At 36.5% G+C, this 17,415-nt stretch overlaps 4 protein-coding genes across 5 annotated transcripts; 2 read left to right on the top strand and 2 right to left on the bottom strand.

Annotated features, from left to right (window-relative positions):
- Positions 1-4: 4 nt before the first annotated feature.
- LOC117131960 (zinc finger BED domain-containing protein RICESLEEPER 2-like) lies at positions 5-1,954 on the bottom strand. Its single transcript, XM_033285214.1, has 3 exons — positions 1,940-1,954; positions 58-1,821; positions 5-13 (listed from the first exon to the last, which is right to left on the bottom strand). Exons 1-3 carry the CDS (start codon positions 1,952-1,954, stop codon positions 5-7), a joined length of 1,788 nt encoding a protein of 595 aa, XP_033141105.1.
- Positions 1,955-4,220: 2,266 nt separating this feature from the next.
- LOC103853445 (hypersensitive-induced response protein 1) lies at positions 4,221-5,298 on the bottom strand. The gene has a single exon (XM_033284157.1). The coding sequence runs from the start codon at positions 5,224-5,226 to the stop codon at positions 4,363-4,365; it is 864 nt and encodes a 287-aa protein (XP_033140048.1). The 5' UTR covers positions 5,227-5,298; the 3' UTR covers positions 4,221-4,362.
- Positions 5,299-7,041: 1,743 nt separating this feature from the next.
- Positions 7,042-16,993, top strand: LOC103853128 (gibberellin 2-beta-dioxygenase 1). 2 transcript variants are annotated; one of them, XM_033284151.1, is made up of 5 exons: positions 7,042-8,454; positions 8,755-9,109; positions 9,589-14,587; positions 14,699-15,025; positions 16,381-16,993. In XM_033284151.1, exons 1-3 carry the CDS (start codon positions 8,105-8,107, stop codon positions 9,844-9,846), a joined length of 963 nt encoding a protein of 320 aa, XP_033140042.1. In that variant the 5' UTR covers positions 7,042-8,104; the 3' UTR covers positions 9,847-14,587; positions 14,699-15,025; positions 16,381-16,993. The 2 variants fall into 2 exon arrangements, with proteins under 2 accessions (XP_033140042.1, XP_009128297.1); XM_009130049.3 differs by having other exon boundaries at positions 9,589-15,025.
- LOC103853444 (glutathione S-transferase T3) lies at positions 15,515-16,288 on the top strand. Its single transcript, XM_033285213.1, has one exon. The coding sequence runs from the start codon at positions 15,515-15,517 to the stop codon at positions 16,286-16,288; it is 774 nt and encodes a 257-aa protein (XP_033141104.1).
- Positions 16,994-17,415: the final 422 nt, after the last annotated feature.

The raw sequence follows: 17,415 nt of genomic DNA, 5'->3' as shown, positions 1-17,415 counted from the left end.
GAGATTATCCATTCTTTCATATCCGATACCACTGCCTATAACTTGACTCTGGAAAACTGCACCAGCACCACTGTCTTGAGTTTGGGTTTGAGAAGACGATCCTCCTTGCGACTGTGAACCACCTGATCCTCCACCACTTGTGCTGTATCCAAGAGTGTACTCTTCATATAAGCGCTTCATGATCTCCATAATTGAGTCAGAAAGCAGAGTATACTCGATGCTTTCTTTTCCATAGAGCTTCTCAAAGCAGAGGTTAGCAAAATTCATCTTCTTTCTTGGATCAAAGACAGTAGCAACAATCAAAAGCTTGTTCATCTTACAGCTCTTAGACTTACTGCTCTCAGACTCAGATTCTTCCGTAAATGGATTCCAGTACTTCCTTATTTTCCCCATCATCGTCAAAGCATTGACCCGCAGTGTTTCATCAGGACCAGGCGCAGAGCTTATCTTGCTGACATTCCTAGTGATCGTGACAATCTCATTGTAGATCTTGTGCGACGTAATGCCCTTTGTAGCCGAGAGCATCAGAGTTGAATTGTAAAAGATGACAAGAAAGTGCACCAACCTCTCAGCTTCTTCCCAATCTGTTCTAGTCGCTGGCCCAATCCTCTTTTTTCCATTTTCAAGCTCCAAGAAGTAGTCATTGTACGGTTTGTCTTCAGCCTCCATCTTCTCAAATGCTGCTCTGAATTTGATCGCTTGGTCTAGCATGAGATAGGTCGAGTTCCATCTCGTCTTGACGTCTAATGGAAGGCTTCCTCTAGTCATCTTTCCACTATCAACCCGAAATTCGAAAGACTTGAGTCTATTGGTTGAAGACCTCACATACTGAACCCCATTCCGAATGGCAGTCAAGCTATCATCCACCTCGGTTAACCCTTCCTTCACAATCAGATTCAGAATATGTGTTGCACACCTAACATGCAAGAACTCACCCTTTAGAACCAGCGCATCTTCACCATGTTTCATGAATTCTTCCTTGAACTTCTTCAAGGCCGACGTGTTAGCTGTGGCATTGTCAACTGTGATGCAGAAGACTCGTTTTATATCCCACTCTGCTAAACAATCTATCAGGACTCTTGCAATGGTAGACCCTTTATGATCGTCAACATTCTTGAACCCAATTATCATCTTTCTAAGCTTCCAACTTGAATCAATGAAGTGAGCAGTAATCACCATGTAACTAACCGCAGTGTAGGGAGCAGTCCAAATATCGGTTGTGAGAGAGAGTCTTTGCTTGTTCTGTCCGAGCACCTTCTTCATCTCTGCTTTCCTCGCCATATACATTGCCGCAATCTCCTTTGTGCAAGTCTTCCTACATACCGGCGGATCCATCTGGGCTTTCTTGCAAAAGTTTTTCCACGCTAAGCTCTCCACAAAGGATAACGGCAACTCGCCTAAGACTATCATCTCATTGGTAGCTTCTTTGAACACTTCCTCAGACACCTTAGACAGACTCACGTTACCTTCTTCATCGACATTTATCTGTGACTGGTCTCTGGACTTATTTGCAGCCTTCCACGCCATGTATGCCCTACAACCGCTCTTGTGCTTCCTCAGATTAGAGGTCCCAGACTTGGTTGGACAGCTAAACTCTTTCTTACAATAGCGGCATTTGCATCTGTTGTAGTTGGTTGGCAGCCTGCTGTAATGGTTCCAGACATCAGACCTCGTCTTTTTCTTTGACCTAGAACCATCATCTTCTTCTCTCTCGTTCCTTTTTCCCGAACCCGGTGTTTGTACATCTTCATCTGAAGATATTTCTTCATCCATTAGTTGATGGTTGACTTTGTCTTGTTCATGAGTTGGAGAAGAATCCATCTACATAATACATACAAGAACAAGTTAAGAACTGATACAAATTTTGAATAAATAAGTTGTAGCAATCAAACATCAAAACTGTAATCATACTCGACTAAGAGTCTAAGAATTATCAAACATCAACATTCGACATTATCAGATCAAAAGTTATCAAATACGATTGAGGAATCAAAGTTATCATTTATCAAACAATCAATATAGCTTAATCGATCAAAGTATCAAACAATCGAAGATTCGAAGTCGTTGCTCACCTCCGAATGAATTCTCGAAGATGCAGACGGTGGAGAGAGAAGAGAATCGACTAATGTTTCCAGCTTTAATATTTCTGATAACACCAGTTGCTCTATTTGTATATAAACCTTCACAATTCTCGATTGCTATAATGGAGAAGATGAATCGAAAAGCTAGGGTTCGTATTTTGGGAATTGGGGTTTGTCTCGAGCTGATACACTGTGTATGATGTATCATACCCACGCGTGTAACGGTTATGTCGGGACTTAAAGTCTAGATATATCGGATATCCGATTTGGCTCGGGTAAAACCCGGATCCGACCCGTTACCCATGGATTTTTATATTATTATCCATTGGTTATTTTTGGCTGTACCGAAGTCAATCCGAACCGGGCAAAATCGGGTCGGTTCCGGTCCGGTTTTCCGGTTCCGGTTATAAATCCCAGGCCTAGTCTTCAGTAAGTCATCTAGTGCATTATATGGTAGAAGACTTCTTGGAAAGTTTTCCAAATCCTATAATCAAATAACTAACTAAATAACAAAAAAAAGTATTCCAAACCTTATAATCAAATTACTAACTAAATAACAAAAAAACACTTTATTAAACTTAAAATCAACTTATAAAATGTTTAATGTACCCAAAACTAAACACATATAAGTAAAAAAAAATTAAGTTAAGATTCCAAAATCTAACCTTAGAAAATACAAATAATACTATAACATATGTTACCACACCCTAAACCAAAGACTATCATGACTCAATCTACATTCAGTCATCTATGTTGAAAATAATTCAAATTTAGTAAATATAAATTTACATCATGTAGAAATGTTTATAATTACATGATTTCAATATTTTTCCCATCAAATTTTTTTTTTATAAATTTATAAATTATTTTTAAGATTCAATATATGAGAATTCTCTCATAGGAGAAGACTTCACTAACCACAAAAAGGACTTCACGGAGTCATACTCGAAAAAGTGCATACATGATTTTTAGTTTGGTCATAAAGGGTTGGTTGGTTGTTATTTCACTAATGTTTTGGGTTATTTTTGTATTTGGTTCAATTTGGGATATAATCGCTTTTAATATTTTTCATTATAATAGAATAACTATCTGAAATCTATATATATAAAGAAATGTTTGCCTCTCTCCCGTGAAGCCACGTCATCAATTCGTGTGTTTTGGGAGTGACATGTGTCCCATTTTATATTTAGGGCCAAAATAAATAAATGCAGTTAAAGGTAATTGAACCCAGCACCTATAGCACTGGTAATTTCTCTTAGAACCACTAGGCTAAAGTCACTTTTTATAAATATGTGGCCGCGAAAATACTTATTATCATGTCAGCTGGAAGCCCATGCTTCTTCTGCTTGTGGCCAGGGCCGACACTGAACTGACGTCAAGATGAAAATCGTGAAGTTAAAAACTTTGCTCCAAACAGTTTTGCAATGTTTCCAACCTTTATAACTTGATGCATATAATATATATCAAAATACATTTGTTGTATACGCTTTTATTAGTTTTGCTTTTAAAAGAAGGTATTTACAGTTATAAATGTTTTGTGTCAGTGAAGTAATGGTTAAAAAATCTCTATACATATGTCATTTTAAAATAACACTCAACTTTTATATATAGTCAATACATATGTGCATGTTATATTCTAGACTAAATATTTTCTCTTTTAAAAATATAGAAAACAATTTTTTTAGTCTACAAGCAAATGTTGTAGAACAAGTATGCATTATACAAAATGATATATATTTAAAATCCATACACAAAACCATAAAAGTTGTTATAGGCCTCTTTCTGACACATTCACACTCCACTATGAATAAGAATTAAAAAAAAAAAAACAGTATTGTCATCAAACTTTATCACAAATCCACATTTGTACATCTATAATTATGAGTTAGACAATTAGTTAATTTGATACAATACCAAAGCAAAAATAATCGAAAAACAACTATACCACCGCATACTAATAAGTAAGACATAACAGATAACCAAATTCTTGAATCTTAAAACAAATTTCAACTCGAGCATTTAGTGAATATCAAATTAACTAATATCCCTAGTTTCTTTAAAAAAAATTGTTAACTATTTTTTATCTTTTCTTCTGACGAGGTATATAGTAAATAGTTTAAATGGTGTCCTTTTAGCTTCTTTTTTGTACACCCAAATACGTCATATATTAACGAAAAATAAAAGAACCTAAAAGCATGAGAGTTTCTCAGCACAAGATCATAGGATCTTAACACACAGCAAGCTTAGTAGATAACATATAATGATGATCAGTCCATCTAATTCAAGACTGGTCTGCGAACGAGCCTTGAAGGAGGCCATCTCTGATCTGAGTAGCCACATCACGAACCGCTCCTGGTCCGTGGGGAATGAACACAGCAGAGGATTTGGAACTAGCACCAATCTCCTTCATGGTGTCAAAGTACTGCGTAACGAGCACCATGTCCATCACATCTTTAGCAGTTGTCCCGGGAACATTCACAGAGAAGCCCAAGACACTGTCGCGTAGCCCGTCAACGATGGCTTGCCTCTGACGGGCGATACCAAGACCAGAAAGGTACTTAGCCTCGGCTTCACCTTCAGCTCGCTTGATCTGCAGGATTTTCTCAGCCTCAGCCTTTTCGTTTGCAGCCAACCTCATCCTTGCAGCAGCGTTGATTTCGTTCATGGCTCGTTTGACATGTTCGTCAGGCTCGATGTCAACAATGAGAGTTTGGACAATCTCAAAACCGTAAGCAGACATTGCCTTCTCGAGCTCCTCTTCAACAGCTTTGGCAATTTCATTCTTCTGCTCAAAGACATCATCCAGAATCAGCTTGGGGACACTTGCTCTGATAACATCAAAGACGTAAGCTTGGATCTGGCTCCTTGTGTTACTGAGCTTGTAGAAGGCATCATTAGCATTATTAGCCAATGCACGGTATTGAATCGATGCAACAACGTTAACAAACACATTGTCCTTAGTCTTGGTCTCGCAGCGAACATCCAACTGCTGAAGCCTGAGAGAGAGGTAACCAGCGACTTGCTGACCAAGACACCAAGGGAGAAAATGGCAACCAGGCTCAAGAACCTCTTCGAACTTCCCAAACGTTTCTTTTATCGCCACCGTTGATTGGTCCACTTGTACACAGCAAAATAAGTTCCCCATCTTTCTTCACTATTTCCTCTCGAAAGTTGTCTTCTTTTTGATTTCGATGAAAGGTGTCCTTTTAGCTTCTTGACGAGTGATTTATCTTCTAGTATTTTATGTTCTGAATCAGTTTTTCAATTTTTTTTCTTTAGGATAAAGGAGAATTTGCCAAGAAAATTACTCAAAATTTTATTTTAAATTCTACATGTCTGACTCCACCACTCCACCATCTTGAATCGCTCTATTCGTTTGTATAATTCATCTTTCTGAAACTCAAACCCCAAATATATTGATGTAGAAACATTAATAAATCATCAGTTAAACTACTGAACGAAGGGGTTTCCCAGCAAAGTTTACTACATTTGGACAAAGATAATTACAATATCTTTCTTTCGAAAAAGAGCAATAAAATATGTCTTAGATATTTTCCTTAAGAAAACTATTTCATTTGGATAAATATCCCAATACTGTATATGATGTAGGATATATTTTTTCCTTTATAAAAGGATGGATTCTTCCTACAAAAATCATCTTCTAGACAAAGATGCTCGACATACTTCTTAAGCTTTATTATATATAATTAAATACAATTAAAACTTGGTAATATAAAATGAAAAATAGGTTATATGTTGTAAGAAGATCGAAACTGGAAGAGCACCACCAAATATATATAGATTTCTTTCCACGGTCAATGGTTTAGCGAATGGTATCCCGGCAAAAAAGTTATAACTTTTAATATAGGCCAGTTAGCATTACGAGACACGATTGTTCATGAACATACTACGAATGATTTCCATACATGAACACTTAAACATCTATCCAAACTATAAAATAATGTTAGCACTAGTACAAATTACAAGGATAGAAGCTCCGATCATGAAAACATGCATATATAGTCCATTACTCTTTTGTGCCTCAACATATTTGATGTACTCGTCCCTGCCAATGACTATGTGTTCATTTATACATATTATTTGAAGCATCTCTTAAGTAATAATAACAGTAAGAAAGGATATATACCTTGTTCTAAAACGCGTCCGCGTAGCCGCAAACGCGCCCGCGTAAACGCTACTCGCAAGCCTAGCGTTTCGATTAAGGCCAATTCGGTAAAAAAAATCGCCGGTTTAGTAATCGGCCGCTTAATCACATTAGGCGCCGTTAACCCGATTAATAACCGATTTATTTAACTTTAAAAAGTTAGGCCCAACAATTAGTGAGCCCAAATTAAATTGTTGCTGAGTGACTTCAACAAAGGGAGAGATCATGATTATATATAGTGTCGGTACACGTTCATTGCTTCCCAGATGTATCGATGTGGGATGTTTTTGAGATACACTTGTGTCTTTCATTTAATATTTTAGTGGACTTTTTGTTGGGCTTTCGAAGTCTTTATATTTTACTATGTTTCAAATTTAACAACTTTGTGAATTATTGTTGGGTTTTTCGATATGCTATATATTTATGTAGCAATTTGTTTTTCTTTTGTTTAAAAACTTTGCCTATGTTTGTGATCTAATTTGGTATTTATTTACAAATGTATAATTTTAGTACCATATATATTTTATACATAAACATGTATTATATACATAAATACATAGTATTATACATATAAATAAGGTATTATACATATAAAAGTACAAAAACTTCCGCTCCGCGTACTCCCCGAGTTTTTCCCGATTTTCTAATAAATCGCTAGGCCCGGATGTGCCGCACGCGTAGCGCCTAGCGAGTTTCAGAACAAGGGATATATAGCAGACGTGGAACAATAAAGGACTCTAGAATGGAACACGACATTGCTGATTCGTTGACAGCGACATTGCTAAATGTTTTTGTCTTTTAGATATTTTCTGGACTCAGGTGTGGCAAAAAAATTTATAAAGTTTTAGACATCAGTCTTTCAGATTTATGGACCAGGAGTTTGATGTATATGTTTTTTACAACTTATAAGCATTTAACAAATAAACAAATTAAAATTTAATTATATATATATATATTTGTGGTGACAGAGAGAAACACTCGGATACATTCCAAGCCATACCGTACGCATCTATTTTGTAGTAGTTGGTGACAAGTATCAAAACAATGTCTCAAATTTTTATTAAGAGTTATTCGTTACAAACGTTGACGACCATAAAAGAAAGGCTAAGGCTGCTAGAAATTAGTCTAATTAGATTCATCGTACCTGTTGATTCGAGGACAAAGGTCGGTGTTTTGGATATGGATATTTTTTTAGTTTTGGAAGTCAAATATAGCCATTAGGAGATGTTGGATTTGTTTTATGAAAAAGAAAACAATTATAAACTACACAAATTATTGAAGAAAGCTTTGTAAAAAAGTAATATGGATTTTGCGATTATATATGTCAGGGCAACCCTAATCTCCATCAAATGAATCCATCAATAATTTGAATAATATAATTTTGTATTAAGATTTACTTGAAATATTATAATAATCCTCTCAGACTAATAGTCTTAAAGCTTCATATTCCTTGTTTTTTTGCTACATATTCCTTTTGTTCTCAAATGATTTATGTTTTTAGAATTACTTCATTGAAAAATACAATACCTCCATGATGATACCCAAAATAAATGCTGTCATTTTACAGATAATGACTGAAAAAACAATTTAAAAGCTTTTACTATTTAGCAATAACTAACCAGTGACATTTTTCACAATTTTTATGGACATTAAAGAGAGAAATACTAATAGATTTTGTAGCTTGGGTTTTGATTTTGAACAGTTTGATGGTTTTCGTACGGCATTGTAAGATTTTTATCCTCTCCTCTGCTATATATACACACTCCTCCGAGTACATAGCTCCATGTCTCAGCCTTCATAGCTATCAAAAGTGTTACAAGAAAAAGATAAAATTTCTGCGAAACCTACAAATACATCAATGGCAGTCTTGTCTAAACCAGCAGCAGAACCAAAATTTGGGTTTTCTCCAATCCCGGTTATAGATATCTCTGACCCAGAATCCAAACAGGCCATCGTCAAAGCCTGTGAAGACTTTGGGTTCTTCAAGGTGATCAACCATGGCGTTTCCTCTGAACTAGTCTCTGTTTTGGAACAAGAGGCCGTCAAGTTCTTCTCATTGCCCAAGTCCGAGAAAACCCAACTCGCAGGTTATCCGTTTGGATATGGGAGCAGAGAGATTGGTCGGAATGGTGACGTGGGTTGGGTTGAGTACTTGCTGATGAATGCTAATCTTGACTTTGGTTCGGTTCCATTCCCAGGAATCTTCAGGTTAGAATCAACATGTTTGTCTTTTTTTAAATGTCTCTTGTTTTAGTTAACACCTTTCATTATCATACTCTGTTTCTTCCCCTGTTCCATGTTCTGTTTTGTAGTTCATGTTCCGTCTCTTTCTCTGCTTTTACATCTCGTTTCTTTGTTTGTTACTTTTGTATTTTCACTAAACCCGACAAACGGGTGAAAAAATCAACATAAAACATAGCTGAAGGAGAACTTAAAGCATCTCGTGTAAGCTTTTCCGCCATTGTGTACCCGTTTAAAACTAATACTCATGTTTGTTTCCTTTTGCAGAAACGCATTGTCAGAGTACACAACATCAGTAAGGAAAATGACATGCCATGTTTTGGAGATGATTACTGATGGGTTAGGGATCAAACAGAGGGACACACTTAGCAAGCTTGTGTGTGATTCAAACACTGATTCGATGTTCAGACTTAATCACTATCCACCATGCCCTCTTATCAACAAAAACACCAATGGTGGCAAGAATGTGATCGGTTTTGGCGAACACACGGATCCTCAGATCATCTCTGTCTTAAGATCTAACAACACTTCTGGTCTACAAATCAGTCTTACTGACAGCTCCTGGATCTCTGTCCCTTCTGATCCTTCCTCCTTCTTCTTCAACGTCTGTGACTCTCTCCAGGTCTGTCTCAATCGTCAAGTAGCATTTTTTTTTTTGGTAACTGTAGGTGTCTAGACCGAAACTCAAATAAACTCCCACGAATTGATACCGATGAATAGTCCATTTCTGGATTTTCTAAATGATGGCTAAAACATGGTTTTATGTCGTCTGGCCAAATAAATGGCAACTTAATTTATGGCAGAAATCAAATCTAAAATTGGCAGTCTACCTCTTCTCTCAAATTCTCTTTTTACCACTAGGATATCACCGCTTGGTTAAATATTTTTTTTTTAATGATCCTAAACAAAAGCTCAGACTACTACTTGGACAAGTGAATAACTGATGATGAATCAAACCCTAATCTCCCAATTTCAAGATGAATATATATTTTTTTTTTGCTAAAAAATTTCAAGATGAATCTTTCAAGTTTAAACCAATAAACCACCATGAGATGCTTTAAGTATCTAATCTTTTTGTTTGTTTGTTTGCTGATCTTGAAGGTGTTGACAAATGGGAGGTTCAAGAGTGTGAAGCATAGAGTTTTAGCAAACAGCAGGAAATCTAGGGTTTCCATGATTTACTTCGCTGGACCTTCGTTGACTCAGAGAATTGCTCCGTTGACTTGTCTCATAGACAATGAAGAAGAGAGTTTGTACGAAGAGTTCACTTGGTCTGAGTATAAAAACTCTGCCGACAACTCTAGATTGTCTGATAATAGGCTTCAACAATTCAAAAAGAAACCTCTAAACGATTCTTGAGTTTTTGTTCGTGATTTGTAGGTTGAATACAAATCTAAAAGTGTGCCATGCATGATATATATAAAATATATCTGTATATGTGTGTTTGAAGTTAATGTTGATCCAATAATTGTGAAAAATGCGACTGTATTTTTATTTTATTTTTGACAAAGGGCTTGACTGTTTTTGTTTTCTACTATCAATATCGCTTTTATAAGTTATGGTTACATCAAGCATATATTTCGTATTTTATTTTGCTCACATAATAACCGATGGAATCATTTAAGGTAGTGTAAGAAAAAAGAAAACTCTAAAAAGCTAAAAAAATACATGATAATACTTTTTTCTTTATATCGACATGATATTATATTGTTGGATTAAACGTGCAACATGTTATGGCTAACAACTTTATAACAGTAATAAAGATATCGATAAAGACATAACAACAGAAAATCTCAATATTGCAGGTCGAATGTGGTCCGAGAATTTGATTTTGGTACCAAAATGCGTTGTTTGCTTACAGATTGATGAGCCATTCTTTTAAAGGAAAGTGACTCGTCAATGTATTGTCAAATTCACATGCATGGATTGGACCAACTTAGATATATCTCCAACAAGTTGTATTTTGTTCTTAACGTTGTTAACTAAAAGTTTTCTTTCTATATATAAACATCATATCATCTAGCTCGTGATATTTTTTTGTATTGGATACGATTTTTTTTTTTTTGAATGTTTAGAGGGGTCCGAATGCTCGTGCATCTCCAAGGTTAAAACTTAACTATTTTTAATTAATTTTTGTTTGAACAGGAGGCTCTTCCCAACAGAAATTGAATATATGACATTTTAGATTCTTACTTGATAATTTAAGCATTTTAGTCACTATGCCAACTTCAAGTTAGTTATAATGTGGATTGTAGAAAAAAATGTTTTGTATGGTAATGGAATCGAACCGAATTGGATATAATAATCATAAGATGACAAAACTTCGTTGATATTTTTTCTAAGTGTTATTTGAAATATTGATTCGGTCAAAGACTCAAAGTTAGTAGAATATAACTTATTTAGAATAGTTCTTTCACTGTTACTTGGATTGGAACTTGAGAGCTTACTAGGCTTTTGAAAATATCTGAATGCACAAACTAACAAAAGACTGCAGCCGCGTCTACATATTTTTGCAATCGAGTCAATACTTTGATAAGGTGAAGCAGCACAATCATTATCTAAAATTTTCATTTACAATCACTATAAAACTTAGAGAGATCATCCCACCAAGTAAAAAAAAACACACACACACTGCTTTCTTGAGTCACACGCTACCTTTTGTTCAATCACACTTCATTTCTCCCCTTTCTTTCTTCATAAGTTACCAAACATCTGCATGAGCCACTCTCAGTGATTTTACAAACCAGCCTGCATAATGCTTCTCCATTGACCCGCACCGCTCTGAGAACTGACCATTCATCTCAACCCCTCTAGATAGAACATCTGCTGCTTTCCTCCACTACTCGGTTCGTACCTTCAGCTTCTCTCCGTCTCTGCTTCTAAATTCTCTTTTGCTTCTTCCGCATACTCCAGCTTCTTCTTTAGCTGCGTCCTGTTCTCATTGCTTTCAATACGTTGATTTGGTGTTCCTCTGAGTGTCTAATACTCTTTCTATTTCAAAATGATTCATATTGAACTATATACTGAATGTTATATATAACGTCGATATAAACAGAATGATTCATATTGAACTATATATTGCAAACCGACTGAAACAGATACTGCCTAATGTCATTTCTAAAACTCAGTCTGCATTTATTCCAGGACGGCTTCTAGTGAAGAATGTTCTTATGGCCACAGAACTGGTTCAGGGGTACAACTGGAAGAACATCTCTAAGAGGTCAATTCTAAAAGTGGATCTGAAGAAGACATTTGAGTCTCTAAACTGGGATTTTATTCTCCTTATTCTTCGGGCTCTTAGGATCCCAGAATCCTTCGTAAGCTTGATTGCTCAGTGCATTACTACTACACGATTTTCAGTAGCAATCAACAGGGAATTAGGAGGATACTTTAAAGGGTCACGAGGACTAAGGCAGGGTGATCCACTGTCACCGTATCTCTTCGTACTGGCGATGGAGATTCTCTCTCAACTCTTGAATAAAGACTTTCTGGGAGGGAGAGTTGGCCTTCACCCAGCAGCTTCGGATCCTCTAGTAATTCACCTGGCATTTGCAGATGATATTATTGTGTTTTTTGATGGCGAATATGGATCCCTGTCTCATATTTCAGCTACGCTAGACAGCTTCTCTACTTGGTCTGGTTTCACAACCAACCGGAGTAAAATTGAGCTGTGTACTGCAGGAATGACCCCCATAGAAGCCGAAAACTTGTCAAGTAGTGGCTTCTCTCTTGGCTCTCTTCCAGTTCGATATCTTGGTCTGTCCCTAATGAACCGAAAGCTGCGAATCTCTGACTATAGACCTCCGCTGGATCAACTTAAATGGCGCTTTAGTTCATGGTCAAGCCGTGCTCTTTCTTACGCGGGTCGTAAACAGCTGCTTTCTTCCGTCATTTTCAGCAACATTAACTTCTGGTTCTCAACCTTTGTCTCTCTGCTCAAGGTTCCTGTGGAATGGGAGCATAACTAATAGAGCTGTAGCTAGGGTTTCCTGGAACTCTGTCTGTGTGCCATACTCTGAAGGTGGTCTTGGTCTGAGAGATTTGCTATCCTGGAATAAAACCCTCTCACTTAAACTCATTTGGCTCCCCCACACAGAAAATGAATCTCTTTGGGCTTCTTGGTCCAAAAAGCATAGACTTAAAGGTGCAAGTATTTGGATTCTTGATGAGTCTAAGCAAAGCTCTTGGATATGGAAAGCTATTCTAAAACTAAGACCTTTGGCTGAAAATTTTATTCGTTCTGAAGTGGGTAATGGGCAGACAGCAAGCTTCTGGTATGACTACTGGCTCCCAATAGGTCCCCTAATTAAATTCTTTGGCAGTACTGGTCCAAGACAGCTCAGAGTTCCCTTGTCTGCAAATGTCAGTGACTCTTGTAACGCAAACGGTTGGATCATGAGGCCTGCTAGATCCTCGGCAGCAGAAACGCTTCATGTGCTCCTATGCTTTGTTTCGTCGTCAACGGAGAATGACACGTACTCGTGGTATGTTGAAGACTCTCAGGTTACTTCTTTTTCCACTAGTCACACTTGGGAGTTAATTAGAGAACAAGATGATAGAGTGGATTGGGATTCGACTGTTTGGTTTAGTGGTCACGTTCCTAGACACGCTTTCCATATGTGGATGACTAATCTTGATAATCTCCTCATCGTATTTTTAAAGACATAGACAGGCTGATTCGAAATATCATTCTGGCTAGGAAGGGGCGAAGGAAGTTCAGGAAATTAATGCAATCTTGGCTGAGATTTTCTTAGCATATTTGCGTTGGTTATTTTCATTCCAACAAGTAGGCCTTTTCTTGTTTTTTTTTATCTTTTTTGGCATCAATCGGTTTAACCGCATAAACACTTTGTAGATTGTACAAATCCACTTTCATTTTTAATGATAATTCACATATTTATCCAGAAAAAAATGATTCATATTTCAAAATTTTTACATATATTAAAAAAAAATGATTCATATTTTAAATTTTAGTTAAAAAAATATTGTTTTTGTGATTAAATATTCCTCATTACTTTTATACAATCAAATATCAATAATCACAACTGATTTTTTTGAAGTTCACAATTTACAATTACTACATAAATTGAAAATATAAAATATATGCCTTTTAAAAATATTTTTCTAAAACATAAATATTTTTGAAATAAAAGTACTTCTCATATCACAAATACAAATGGTTGAAGTTTCTTTGGTCAATTAGAGGCCCACTTAGTATCATTTCCAAATTTCAACATAAGACCATCCGCATTAGCGGTTTATAAGAGGTTCGTGGGCTCGAAATCTTAAGCCCGGTGGATTTAAAAAAAAAAAAAATGCGATTAGTTTGATGAACCGGGCTTTGCGCATGAACCCGTAAGGGGCAGATTTTGCCACGCGGCGTATGCTGGTTGGTCAAGCGTTCCGCGTTGACGAGGAGGAAAGTCGGGCCACATCGTGTTTCTTCTCATTTTCCCCTTTCTCTGAAAATACTAGGGTTTCACCGTGAGAGGCGACTTTTCGTGCGACGACGATTCCCGGCGATTTTCTCGACGTAATCGACGACGAGCTCTTCTATCCACGAGCGTAGGTGAGTACCTTGTAGGTTTATAGCTTTATTGGGTCGATTTTGGGGTGGGAAGCAATTATTCGATTTTGAAAAAAATTTGGGGGTTTCGAGTAAGGGATCTAAATCGATATATGGGTTTCGATCAAGGGTTGTAGATCGTGATTGTTTTTTGTTTTAGGGTTCTTTTTTCTGAGATTTGAAATCCAATTAGGGTTTCGTTTTATGGGTGAGTGATGGGTTTATAAATTGAGTGATGGGTTTTGTTTTATGGGTTAAATCGAGTGATGGGTTTAGGGTTGTAGATCGTGATTGTGGTTTACGAGTAATTATTTGACAAAATCTTGATTTATTTGACAGATGGATCCGGAAGAAGATAGAAGATATTCAAAGAAGCAACACGAACACATCAACATGTTAAGTTTCGTGGCGGATTCTGAGTACGGTATTCCTAAAAGATGTCCGTGTGGTGGGAGACTCATTAACGAGGTGCGGGGGAAGGAGGACTACGACACTCTTCCTGGGAAGCGGTTCTTCACCTGCAAAAACTACGAGGTAAAGTCTCCTCTGTTAAACTTCACTTTAAGTTGTATATCATAATCTGATCATTCTTTATGTTCTATATTGTAAGTTGTATATCTGATCATTCTTGATGTTATAACCAAGGCTGATGGGCTCCATTATCGTCAGCCTTGGGTGATAGGTGTGCAGGAGGAGCTGGAGAGGCTAACTAAACGGGTGGAAGAGGCTGAGCAGGTGATTCTGGAGGTGTCCAATCTTAGTAAACAGTTTGAAAGACTTGAGGTTAGTCAAACATTTTTAGCTCTTTCATCGCTGTAAATTTTTTTTCCTTGTATTTGTATTACAGTTAACACAAATGTTATATACTTTTGCCATGTCCAGGAACAGGTTAATTCACTCAATGAGGCTGTCTATGACCTCACTGTGCAGGTCCATTCCCTCGAGAAGGTCTGCTTCGATTGACAATGAAAGGTTAGAGTCAGCTAAACTATATCTATGGTCATTGTTATCTCTGGATTGAAGTAGACGTAGGACTAGAAGTAGAACAAAAGTATAACGATTTGTAGAACTAGAACTAGACATAAACTAAACTAGTACGAGAACTAGAAGTACAAGTAGATATTATAAAATCCACACATTAATTGTTGGTTGGTTGGTTGCTGTGATTAATGTTGAATTGTACTTAGGTTGGTAGAGATAGTTTAATTTTCTCTCTTTTGAAACGTAAAACTTGCTGTTTTTTCGCCTGATTTGATGTCTATTGACTGCTCATTACTATGTAGTACTTCTGTAATGAATTTTGGTTGGTATAGTTAGTTAAATTTTATCTCTTTTCACACGTAAAAACTTGTTTAAAAACATAGTAACTCCACCCTTAAAATTTACAGAAACATCTTAACACCAAACCAAAACAAAAACACGAAACCCTCAAACCAAAACAAAAACACGAAACCCTCAAACATGGACCCTTTTTCCCTTCACGCTCCCGGGTTTGTTAACCTATTATCTTCGCAGAGCAGTAGTCCAATAGACGTTGACTCTGCTGAGGCTGCTGTTAACTCACCCGGGTTAATTAAACCAGCGGAAAGGAGAAAGTGGTCAACCAAAGAAGACCTTGTACTGATCAGTGCTTGGTTAAACACCAGCAAAGATCCGATAGATAGTAATGAACAGAAGTTAGGGGCTTTTTGGAAGAGAATTGAGGCGTATTTCAATTCTAGTCCTCAGCTCATTGGCTCCCTTCCTCGAGAGTGGGGTCAATGTAAGCAGAGGTGGGGAAGGGTGAATGCAGAGGTCTGCAGGTTTGTGGGTTCCCATGAAACCGCTCTGAAGGAGCAAGCGAGTGGGCAAAGTGAAAATGATGTCATGAAGACTGCGCATGACATCTATTTCAATGACTACAATCTCAAGTTCACGCTTGAACATTGCTGGAGGGAACTTCGGTTTGATCAGAAGTGGAGGTCACACTCTCAGCCGAAGGAGAAAAGGAAAGAAGCTGGTGCGGAGGCGGTGCCTAAGGAGGAAGAGGTTAGGCCTCCTGGTGTTAAGGCTAGCAAAGCTGCTAAACGCAAGAAGCCAAATGAAGCAGCTTATGATCATATACATAGCATCCTAGCTGAGAAAAACACCATTTCCAGACAAAAGATCCTTGATCGTTTGCTAGCCAAAAACATAGACACACTTTCTGATAATGAAGTGGCTCTCAAGAATAAAGTCATCTCTGAAATGCTTTGATGTCTATTGTGTGTATTTCCTTGCTTTGCTTGAGTAGTTGATGTGTATTTCCTTGCTTTGCTTTACTGATTATGTTATCTTTTCTTTTGCAGGTCACGGGTTGGAGGTGACAGTGTTGCAGGTCACGGGTTGGAAGTTTAGGTTGTTGCAGGTCAATCTTAGTGGTCGTTACCTTTGTTTGTTTGCGGTTTACTCACGGGAAAGTGTAGGTTTTGTTTCTTTCTACACTGCAGGTCACTCATGTACTATGTCTCTCTATGTATTATGCTTTTGTTGTAACTCTGAACTTGATTCACGGATGTACTAAACCAGATCACGGATGTACTATGTTGTAACTCTATGTCTCTATATAAATGAAGTCTCTACTCTCTGCTTTTTAATCAAAGTTATCTTCCATTTCTTCTCTTGCTTTTGTTTCTCTTCTCTGTGTTGTTCTTGTTTCTCTTGCTCTTGTTTGTCTTGTTTTTTTTTTCTTTTCTCACTACAAAACGAACATTCAACAACATACAACAAACTACAACAACTAAATTCAACTAGGATGTCCTTGATCGAGTGAAGTCCGTGACCAACAAACAACATACAAGAGCAACTACCTTCAACAACAAACAAGAGCAACTACCTTCAACAACAAACAACATACAAGAAAAAGTCATCAAGGTAAGAAGTAAAAAAAAATTATTGTTAAGGAAAAATGGATAATGAAAATTAGAAAGAATTATAGTTAAAATAAAATATGCATGAAGTAAAAAAAAAGATTGGTAAGAAAATATGGTTTATGAAAAGTAGAAAGAATTATAGTTAAAATAAAATATGGATGAAGTAAAAAAAAAGGATTCTTTAAAAAATAAGGTTTATGAAAATTAGAAAGAATTATAGTTAAAATAAAATATGGATGAAGTAAAAAAAAGATTGGTAGGAAATATGGTTTATGAAAATTAAAAAGAATTATAGTTAAAATAAAATATGGATGAAGTAAAAAAAAAGATTGGTAAGAAAATATGGTTTATGAAAATTAGAAAGAATTATAGTTAAAATAAAATATGGATGAAGTAAAAAAAAAGATTGGTAAGAAAATATGGTTTATGAAAATTAGAAAGAATTATAGTTAAAATAAAATATGGATGAAG

Source organism: Brassica rapa, chromosome A02, assembly GCF_000309985.2.
Source record: "Brassica rapa cultivar Chiifu-401-42 chromosome A02, CAAS_Brap_v3.01, whole genome shotgun sequence".
Classification (NCBI taxonomy): Eukaryota; Viridiplantae; Streptophyta; class Magnoliopsida; order Brassicales; family Brassicaceae; genus Brassica; species Brassica rapa.
The sequence above is the reverse complement of the archived record's forward strand: the minus strand, read 5'-3'. Positions and strand labels throughout refer to the sequence as shown.